Below are 10,577 nucleotides of genomic sequence, written 5' to 3' on the forward strand. Positions count from 1 at the left end.
GAAGTGAGCCCGCGAAATTTACCGCATGTCAGTTCAATTCGTCATGGCGGAATATATGGAACGTGGTGAGGAATATCAAAGAAAGATTTCCACTGAATCAAACTCCAGAGCGCACCGAAAATGCAAAGAGAAACTTGACAGATCCTGTCGAGAATGTAAGTAGCTAGAATAGGCTAGGCATATCACCGTGGGGTGAATGAATAACGCCAATACATGTGAGGTGTGATTGCATCACATCACCGGCTCGTGACATAAAATCATAGTACGATTGATCGTGACTTGAAACGTTGTTATCATTTTTCAGCGCCATATGTGAAGTTTATGTTAAAGGCCATGAGTAACCTAGGGTGGTGAGTAACGAAAATTTCTATTATTTAACAATCTCCTTTTTGTTTACCCTTGATTCGTGTTGCAGATTGTATATCTTACCTCACCTAGCTCAGCCATGACTATTGAGCGTCAGGTGGTTTTTAGCCGACTAGGGTTTCTTTTACTAGGTGGTGTCCCAGCAAAAGGTCCCTGTTAGACCAAAAAAGCAAATAGTGCCAAACTGTCGCAATCAGTGACTAATACTCCACTAATTTGAGAGTCTAGGGAATAATTATCAGGATTTTCTACGACCATACATATTCAAGCTAAAAAATTAGATATATATTTTTGTGCCATGTAAATTGCTGGACTGTTGTTACAACTAATAATAGTGTGTTGGAACCTTTGAGGGACTGAGCTTTAGTGGGGCGAAGAGTGGGTATTGTGCCCCTCTTATATATGTCCTCAAACTTTCTTTTTCATTTCATTACAACTTAAATATAGTGAAGTGGATCCAGAAAGACATATGGTATGTGAACCATGTGACCCAAAGCTGATTGGAGGATTTGATCATGATACAAAGGAGGTAAGCTTGGAGCTCTGGTGTAGTCCTTAAACCATTTTCAACCTAACATAAGTATACCTATTCTCCATACTGTTCTCTATACATTCCTTAAGGTGCTGACCAGGAGAATTTGTTTAACAATCAAGAGCTTCTATGGCTGGTGATCATTTCTTTTATCCTTGTGACTGTCATGTTTGATTCAGGGGTGATACTGTAAGGAGAAACTTCATGCTGGTCACTCGCAGAGGTCAAAGGATTGTAAGCTTAATGATGTTCAGGTCTTTCAATTTTTTATGGCTTAATTTCTTCCAGATGTTTTTATGCGAGAACACAATCTACACCCAAAAAGCAATGGACACCGTTCTCACTCATGAGCTGATCCATGCATTCGACAACTGCAGAGTCAAATACAATCCAGACAATTTGCGGCATTTAGCTTGTACTGAGGTATTCCATTCATGTGCTTTATATTTAATTTAACTTATAGATTTCCAGTCATTTTGTTTTCATAACAGACTCTCTAAGTTGTTGGGAAAATATTGACGACAGTTATTCAGGTTAAGTACTTGAATAACACAGGAGAGAGAGCCATCAACCTACACCAATGTGGCTCAAGTTGTGGTTCAACAGAGCTGGTGTGACATGTAGGGTCTCTTGTTGGTTCTCTAAAGAAGGGGCAACGATATCCATACAATATCAAACAGACTAGTGATGAGAATAAATATGTCACTTATGGATTATTTCTTGATCCAATACCAAATTCTCTGAACTAACATCATAAGGAGTGTGTGGCAGACAGTAAGTAGAATTACCCAAATTAACAAAATTGTTGACCCATGCAAATTCCAAACTGTCATATGTAAGGATCTCTGACGATGAAATATTATGGCATTTTTAAAAAATTTTTTGTTCATATTAGTCATTTAGTATGATTTGACACTTTGTCTGGACTCTTTCCTTTTTTTAAGATTCGGGCAGCAAACCTTAGTGGAGATTGCTTTTTCTCAAGGGAGGCATTTGGACGATTCAAATTCAGATGGAAAGCTCATCAGCAGGTATCTTAATGCTGCCTTGTAGTTTGTTAATTTTTTGGTATTTCTTTCAGAGAGAAAGTTCGCCACTGGATATATTAATTAAATTGCATTAAGATTTTATGCTATCCCAGGATTTTCTTTGCCTTTGTCTTTGGGTATGCTAACATATCCATAATGGAGAGAGTTCCCAATGGAATGGGAACACACTCACTTTATCCTAAATTTTGGAATGTTTCTCTTCTTAGATTGATGCTGAGCTATGTTCTTGAAAATTAAAATGAAAAGTAGCAAATAAAAAAGCAAACTGTGTTTGAACACTTTTGAAGCTTATTTTTGAAACAGCATACTAAACCTCAACAAAAGGCAGAGATAACACTGCAGGATTATTTAAAATAAAAATATAATGCAGTAGTATTTTTAAGTAACCAGAACATTTAGTTGCAGAATTCTGCATTGTAGCCAGAAAATTCATCAGTATCCTGTGGGATCAATAAGGCAAAATAACCACCTTAACCCCTACCCTTAATTTAAAATGATACCATTCAATTGTTGTTGTTTTTATTATTTTCTTTTTTTGGCAGGAGTGTGTCAAAGAACGTGCAGTAAAATCTATGTTATGTGTTAGAGACATATCCAAAGAGGAAGCTCAGGAAGTTGTAGAGAGTGTTTTTGATGCATGTTTCCATGATACAGAACCATTTGAGAGAATTCCTCCCTGACTGGTGTACAGCTTCAGAATAATAATATCCATGGACAAAAACAAGAACTAAATTTATTTCTAATGATGGAAAAGACACATGCATGTGAACTTCAGAAGGAAACTTCATATTTTGTAAATGTTGAACTTTTTGAGACTGTCTTTAAAGAGATTAAACCCCACAAAACATCATCAAAGTATACCATTTCATGGAAGAGGGATAAAAAGAGGCTAACTTTCAGTCCAGGATTACCACTAAGTGCTCTATGACAACTGGTGCATGAAGTCTGGATAACAATTTATAAACTAAGCAATCTCTTTTAATACCGCCCCAAAACTAAGTATAACTAAGTCAAGGAAAAATACTCAAAAGCCTTGCCTTCAATGTTACATTCATTCAAGCCAAGGAGGAGGGTACAGTGCATCTGCACCCCCCCCCCCCACCCCCTTAAGGGAGTGGCAAAGTGGCACCTCTTATGTTCATTGAAGTAATGAGGATACTTATTGTATCAAGTTATGTCATAGCCAAACAAACAAGCTTTAAAGTGAGTCAATGTTTTATTGCAAAGCTAGACATTTGCTAGCAGTCTTTATTTATTTACTTATTTTTTCTTTTTTTTTTTTTTCAAATGGAGCAACAGCTTTTGGGAAGTAGAGACTGGGATGGGGCAGAGTGTGTCTAGACCCAGTCCCTTCTCATCCTGACCAGGATCATGATACATTAACTTTCCTTCCAGACACTGCTACAAAATTCAGACAATAATATGTAAGAGTGCAAACGAAAACTCAGGTGTGGTCACTAGATCTTTGTTAATTTATTTATTTGTTCTCAACACTGAAATTGGTCTGATAACATGCAAATTAAATGGAATGTTATTCAACAGCTTGTTATCCTGCAATAAATAAATATCCTGTGGTTCAGTGCCACTGTTGACCAAACAACATATGTTCCACTGGTCCTTAAATTTGCAGACTTCAAGCATGGACTCCATTCTGCACTGTTCTCTGCAGGGGTATTACACAAACACAGTTTTTTGCCTTTTTCAGTCTCCACCATCGACCCAGCCTGTGTTCTTGTCCAATGCCAGCTATCAAATTATTTCCATTGTTGGAAAAAGCTAAAGCATTTACAAAGCCAACCTGACAAAAAAATTATTAATAACTACAATAAAAAAACCTGTCAATCCCTGATAATAAAAAAACTTGTTCAAAACTTCATGTAAGTCTCGTGAGCATGAAAGGAATTCCTTTTACTCCCACCAATGACCAAGGCATAATTTCTCCTCACAGTATAAGCTAGAGATAAAAGGAAATTTGTTACGGATGCGCAGGATATCTTTGGATTATTTTTGTCACCATCAAGGTTTTGTTTTCACGCATGCCAATAACAATTTGTGCGTCATGCAACTAACTACTAGTGAAATAAACTCGAGTCAGCTTCATGTTTTCGTGCCGCTCTGTGGCACTCTTAATACAATAGAATTCACTTGAGAGGGGAAACACATGTAGGTGAGAAGTTTTTTCAATTCAACCAGTAGATTTTAAAATTGTCACATAACCCACACCTCCTGATTGCCTGCAGTGGCGTGCATTTAATGCAAAATCAACAGATTACCTGCTGGTAAACAGCCGGAAATTACGATAATCAGGATATCATCATTTGATCCAATGCTAAATTCTCAGAATCAATGCTGTAAGCATTGTATGGTATACAGAATGCAGAATAACTAAAGAGATCTTGGGAGTGAGGGGGTCAAGAGGCATGCCTTTTTTCTTTCTGTGGCCTCTAATGGAACAAGGACAATCTTCAACATCTGAAAGTAAGATTCTCATGCTACATGGTGGTATTATGTGGTTTCCCCTTGAGACACCAGTAGTTTTGCACATTTCAGGAAAAAGACAAAATATTTTGACATGCTTACCATTGATACAGAGAAGAGCTGCTTAAGACTTCTGAATCCATCACCACATTCCCAGAGTTTGATACATGAATCACAAGAACCTGCTGGCAAAAGTTTCCAGAGACATCACTTCTGATGTACTACCTATCTTTGTCTCAAAATTCAAGTTTTTATACCATCGTCAACCAAACAGTTTTGACAAAAATCTCAGTGCAAGTCATATTTAGGATGAATGAAAATGACAGTGTGAATGACTTATCCCAAAAGTTCTCCTAAAGGAAAGTGTTACCTGAAGCCAAGAGATCTGTACTTCGTAGTGATGCAATTGATGTTATCCAACTTTCATCTGGAATACTGTCATCTGAACTGCAATCTGGTTTACTATGAGCATTTGGTATTGTGCATAATGGCTTTTTCTTTGAAACACTCCATAGGGACAGTGAGCTGTTGGCAAAATGAAATTAATGGGATGAGAAACTAAATAAAATTAAATGAAAAAGAGTATTCAGGAATTTCAAAATTAAAAATGCAGAAACTAATGAGACTAATGGTACCTAGACTTCTCAACTTAAGTTTTATAAATTTTTATTTTCAAATGATTATTGTTTCATTTACTGTAGATGCTAAAAGAACACAGCTCAGAGAAATAATTTATATAATGAAATGAGTCAAAGAAGAAGGCCAGGTACTTCATACTTGCCTATTGTCTGCACCAGAAACCATATGCTCATCATTTATCAACTGTACACAATCAAGGGACCCTCTGTAAATGATAGTGCATAATGTCAGTTAGCAACAATATCAACTGCAAGATGATGACAATAATTGAGGAAAGAAATTAAAGGACTGGGGGGGGGGGGGGGAGGAAAGGAGAATGAACACTATTAAAAAATTAAAAGGTCACAATTTCACAGTCTGAAGGAGCTGATCTTCACAGGACAATTTTTTGGCACAATTTTATGAAAATCCTTAAAATGTTCACATTGTTACAAAACTGGGGTGTAATCTAATACAGCAATCTTTGCAAGCTGAGGGAAATCTGATTTGAATTTGATGAAAAAGGGTATCTTGTCTAATACAAACAAACATAAGTACTTTGTTTTGGTCCTACACAGTTAATTTTTAGAATTTTGTGCTTTGCATTACAATTCATGAGAGGTCAACATAACTCTTAACTTACATATTTCCTGGTGCATTGAAAACTAGTTGTGATTCTTCCACAACTTTCCAGACACGAAGACTTCTGTCTCTGCCTCCTGCACTCACAGCTCTGTCCCGTGTCAAGCTGTCAATAGCTGTTACACCATCTTCATGTCCAAAGCTAGTAGTCATAAAAAGCATAAGATAATTCAATAAGAATGGAGAAAAAATGCCCTCTACTAAACAACTAAAACTCACAGAGTTTCTACATAGGCCATCTCATCCAAATTCCAGATTTTTGCTGTGCGATCATGGGAGCAACTAAATAGCTGATGGGTTCCTCGCCTAAAGGCTAAACCCTGTGAAAAAAAAGAGAGAGGAAACATGAAACAGTTTAATCAAGAGCCAAGTTTTGTAAAAAGGACAGTGCTTCAAACAATAATAAGTTAGACTCACTGAGACAGCATCCTTGTGACCTTTGAATGTATGAACATGCTGAAGTGAAGCAGGATCCCAGATGTGAATTATTTTATCTCTTCCTCCACTAGCCTGGGAGAAATAAAGTACAAAAACAGTAGTTTGGCCTTGAGAATTTCCACACCACCTGTACACCTGTAAGTTCAACAGCCAAAAGAGAACTGTTTTCATGCTTTGAGCAACACAGACCTTCTTGTGCCTCTTTGGTCATTCTTCTCATTATCAATTTTTTTTAGTACTTTTATTTTATCTGAGTTGATTTTACATGTTGCCAAAAGCAGCTTAGAGTATTACTCTGTCAAACCATAAATAAGAAGCTTTGGGGCCTATATTTCAATGAACTGCTTTTATCATCAAAAATGAAATAACAGAAACAGTCGACCTTTAAGTTTACAATGTCATTATTTTACACCCAGATGGTTTCCCTCACCAGAAACTTTCCATCAGAAGTAACAGCAAGACAGAGAACGTGTCCTTTATGGCCTTTGCTTCCTTCACTGGCCTTGTGACAACCTAGGATCTTACCCTCCTTCAGGCCTGTTTCTATATTCCCTGCAAACAAATTAACCGTCTCAGAAATATCTTTTAATTTTCATTTCCATAACCATAGTAGGGGAAATGAGCAAGGGAAGAATAGGGGGTGGAGTCCACGAGAAGAGGATATATGAAGAGATTCCTAATCCAAGAGAAAGGAGGAGGGAAAGCAAATTGTAAAAGAAAAGAAGAAATAAGAAAAAAAAAGAAAAGCTATGCTACATTAAGGGATAAAAGAAACTAAAACAGGTAACCAGCTGTGAAAGCAAAGAGAGAGAGAGGTCTTTGAGGCAGATTCCTAATCTGTTCATAAATAATAGTACCTGTGTGAAATTACTTCTTTTGTTTGGAGACAGAGTATGCACAGTGTATGTTGTATAAACCAAGTAGCTGTCTATACATGTCATTGTTTAATGCTGATGAAAAGAAGGTGAACGTGTACTTCAGGTAATAGGTCGGCTTGGTAAAAAAGAACAAAAGGAGTAAATTTCTTAGAAACTGTGGTGCTGCATCAGTAGGAGAGTATATCAGGGTAATTTAGTATTATCAACTGAGTTGATAATGTAAATTGGCCACCGTGAAGAGTTTTGAAGATGACATTTCAAGCATTAACCCTTCATCAGAGCATTATCAACTCAATTGATAATACTAAATTACCCTGTTAAATCAAAAAGACATTTTCTTACATTTGATAATTGAGCAGTCTTTTGAAGCAGAAAAGACAAACTTGTCATCTGGTGACACACAGAGACAGGTGACTGATAACTGATGACCTTTAAGAACTCTGATAGCAGCAGGGGAGGGTTGAGTGTACTAAGGAAAAAAATAAAAATTTACAAGCTACAGTTTCCATCCATGACAATCATTCTACAAAGAGAAACACCCCATAAGTCATACTCTTTGCCTAATATCATTGTTTTTTTCTGTACACTGCAATTGTGTACAGGTCAGTTCTGACTGTAAACCAGAGCAGTCCTGGATTCCTTTCAAGAAAAAACTCAAAATTGTTCTTTGCTAAACACACATTCAAATCCCCCCAATCAATACAACATATCACATATTACAAGTTGAGTTAAATGTTTTGTAAATATCCAAATAATTAACTTGTTGTCCTCTAAGGTTTGCTCCAGCAAATAAAAAATGAGTGAATTTTACAGTGGAAGGACTTGTCTAACAATTTTATACCTGTGAGGCCACTCTTTTCTGAAACCTGCCTGTTTGCTCAAGCTGCAAGAAAAATCAAAGAATTACTGTTGGAGGGTGAAATTGTCAGCTGTCAAAACTATGCCTTTATTGAGTAATATGTCTGAAAACAGTTCTGAATCATGAAAGGTACCCAATCTATTATAACTGAAAAAGAGATATTCAAGTATTATACATACAACATCCTGTTTCAGTCTGTGAGCTATAGCATCATGGTCTATGTCATCTGACTCTTTCTTTTCTTGTTCTGAAAAAATTAACACAGGAACATCAAAAATTTCAGTGCAAAGAATTTGACCCTGTGTATTAAAACAAGCAGTGCAGAATAATTATCCAGGTGGATGTAAAACTCAAAAGTATGTTAATTTGTCTTCTTTCTCTGATGTTGATGCTCTCAACTCTAGCTTTTGAAACTTTGGCATTGAAAACAGTACTTTCAGAATTACTCTCACCCAAGGATTCATCCCATATCTTATCATGTAGTTTGGTTATCTGGATGACAATAGTCCTGAAAATAACTTTTGCCTTAGGCAACCACTGGTACCTTGACAACCAAACCAGAAGTCATAGACAGAGTCAAGAAGATGAGTTGTTTGTCAGTTGAATGCTTTTAGCTTGGTCCATGAAAACTGATTGGCCAGTTTGCCTTTGCGATATTGCTTGACATGTCACTCCAGTAGCCTGCATTGATTGTGACTGGTCAATTTTAATCCTTTGGATAGGTGACCATGCATTGGTCTGCTAAGTTTATTGAAAAAAGGCTTGTTGAGTTCTATTGGAGACTGACTGCTCATCTCAATACAAGCAATTAAAACAATTTTAAGAATGGTTTCAACAACAAAACAAATTTACCACAGAATTTGAAAGCAACTGAGCAATTATACTAATAAACTTATCTGCCTCAGGCTTAGTGAGTATTGTTTAATAATCCCCTAAACATTATTCAACAATATTTACTTTGCCTTCCAGGAAGAATAGTTAAATATACAGAAGAAAATACTGTACAAAAAAGATCTGCAGGTTAAAATGCAGCAAAATGTAAAGTTAAGTTCAGGATTCTGGTAGCAAAGACTTAAGCTGTAGCTGAATGTTTTATTTATTTATAATGAACCCTTTAACTCCCAAGATTTCATTAGTAATTCTCCTTACTGACTGCCATACAATTTAGTGATGTTTGTGAGGAGAATTTTGAATTGAATCAACCAATAATCCCCTAATTGATATTTTTCTTTATTCTCGTTACTTGTTTGCTTGATATAGTACTGATAGTGTAAGGCGAAATTCTGTCTAGGTCATTATAGTGGGACTTAAAGGGTTAAACTGAAATTCACCGTCTTTAAGTTCTTGATGGGTAATTATTTATAGCAAGAGCAATCACCTTCTTTTTCTAATTGTGCAAGGTACTGTTTTGCAAGGCGAAGTCGTTTTTCTTGTGCTGTCTCATGATCACTACTCTCTTCTTCTCCAGGTATGTCTTCCTCTTTGTCACTAAAAGAAAGATTAAAATTAACTCATAATAGAGAAATGTGATCATCTAACCAAACTAAGCTAAAATTTGAAGCCATTTGAAAATTTAAGGGGTTGACAAAATCTACAATCTTGGGAATAATTATAAGCTTTCCTCGACCTGTTACAAACTGACATCAGTATGCTTATTCTCCATACTCTTTACATTTCCTCAGGGGCTGACAAGAAGAATTTATATAACGATCAAGAGCTTCTTCAATACGTTAGTGATCTTTTTTTTTTATACTCTCGACTTTAATGTGTGATTCAAAGATGACAATGTAAGGAAAATTTAGATGCTAATCACTCTAAGGGGTTAAAAGGTTAAGCCTTTTCATGTTCTTACGATAATATAAATCCATGATCAATCGTTCGAACACAGCTACACGATTTCTCAGTACCTAACTCACTCGATAGCGTTTTCAGAACGATCATACCTTGGAACATCTGAATCGCTCCCGAATTCATCTTCATCTATATGTTCCGCTTTTGATAGAGACTGTTTACCCCTTTGCTTCTTATTTCTGAACCCAGAAATCTGTGAAATACAGTAAAATGTTCGTGAACGATAGAAACCACGTGAGTATTATGTTTAACCACTGAAACTCAATCGAAAGATCAGATTCACTCCAAAATGCGACCAAAGCCAAAACATTACTGCAAAATTGACTCTTTTACCATAAATTTTCTTACCTGAGACGATTTAGCTTGTCTTTTCCTAGGTTTTGATGCAGAACCTTTGCTATCAGACAAGAAAAACCCCGACATCTTGTTTTTACGGCTGCGACTGGACTGGGTTCGAGTATAGAGTATAGACTCTCTCATTGGTCAATTTTCTTGGACCAGTTCACAAGGTACTTTCTACATATCATGCACACCACCTTTTGTGCTTCAGCCACTGCTTTTAGACATTAGGGAACTAGCCGAAGTTATCGGCGAACTGATCTCAGTATCTAGTAAACCAACCTGGGTTGTTAGCGAAACAACATACCACGTATGAGGAAACCTGCCTAGGACGTTAGGGAAGCAACAAAAGAGGTTTGGGAACTTGCTTAAGGCGTTTGCCAACATAAGACGTGGGCAAACGAACCCTAAGCCTCACTGAGCCGAACTAAGTCGAAAGCGACTAGGCGGTAGCGAATCAACATGAGACGTCAACGAGCCAAACTGAGACATGAACGAGGTAACATACGACGTAGAAAACCAACCTA

The 10,577-nt window shown here is 36.7% G+C and overlaps 2 protein-coding genes across 3 annotated transcripts; one reads left to right on the forward strand and one right to left on the reverse strand.

The window, feature by feature from the left end:
- The first annotated feature begins 25 nt into the window (after positions 1-25).
- Positions 26-3,707, forward strand: LOC131784358 (mitochondrial inner membrane protease ATP23 homolog). The gene is made up of 6 exons (XM_059101158.2): positions 26-155; positions 305-350; positions 814-895; positions 1,187-1,321; positions 1,843-1,929; positions 2,490-3,707. Exons 1-6 carry the CDS (start codon positions 26-28, stop codon positions 2,625-2,627), a joined length of 618 nt encoding a protein of 205 aa, XP_058957141.2. The 3' UTR covers positions 2,628-3,707.
- LOC131784330 (U3 small nucleolar RNA-interacting protein 2-like) lies at positions 3,581-10,157 on the reverse strand. Of its 2 annotated transcripts, none has more exons than XM_059101133.2 (14): positions 10,060-10,157; positions 9,804-9,904; positions 9,239-9,348; positions 8,040-8,107; positions 7,843-7,884; positions 7,344-7,470; positions 6,554-6,675; positions 6,103-6,195; positions 5,905-6,005; positions 5,687-5,827; positions 5,207-5,269; positions 4,796-4,950; positions 4,528-4,607; positions 3,581-3,745 (listed from the first exon to the last, which is right to left on the reverse strand). In XM_059101133.2, exons 1-14 carry the CDS (start codon positions 10,132-10,134, stop codon positions 3,581-3,583), a joined length of 1,443 nt encoding a protein of 480 aa, XP_058957116.2. In that variant the 5' UTR covers positions 10,135-10,157. The 2 variants fall into 2 exon arrangements, with proteins under 2 accessions (XP_058957116.2, XP_066017060.1); XM_066160963.1 differs by having other exon boundaries at positions 4,528-4,610.
- Between the last annotated feature and the right edge of the window lie 420 nt (positions 10,158-10,577).

This window comes from Pocillopora verrucosa, chromosome 14 (genome assembly GCF_036669915.1).
Source record: "Pocillopora verrucosa isolate sample1 chromosome 14, ASM3666991v2, whole genome shotgun sequence".
NCBI classification, from domain to species: domain Eukaryota; kingdom Metazoa; phylum Cnidaria; class Anthozoa; order Scleractinia; family Pocilloporidae; genus Pocillopora; species Pocillopora verrucosa.

Bases quoted from the DNA above. Each gene is read 5' to 3' on its own strand.
- LOC131784358 (XM_059101158.2), top strand. From the start codon at position 26: ATGTCAGTTCAATTCGTCATGGCGGAATATATGGAACGTGGTGAGGAA. The intron at 156-304 runs GTAAGTAGCTAG...ATCATTTTTCAG, and splicing joins TGACAGATCCTGTCGAGAAT to CGCCATATGTGAAGTTTATG. The intron at 1,322-1,842 runs GTATTCCATTCA...CCTTTTTTTAAG, and splicing joins GGCATTTAGCTTGTACTGAG to ATTCGGGCAGCAAACCTTAG.
- LOC131784330 (XM_066160963.1), bottom strand. From the start codon at position 10,134: ATGTCGGGGTTTTTCTTGTCTGATAGCAAAGGTTCTGCATCAAAACCT. The intron at 7,471-7,842 runs GTATAAAATTGT...TTTTTTCCTTAG, and splicing joins AGAAAAGAGTGGCCTCACAG to TACACTCAACCCTCCCCTGC. The intron at 6,196-6,553 runs GTGAGGGAAACC...TATTTCTCCCAG, and splicing joins CTTCTGATGGAAAGTTTCTG to GCTAGTGGAGGAAGAGATAA.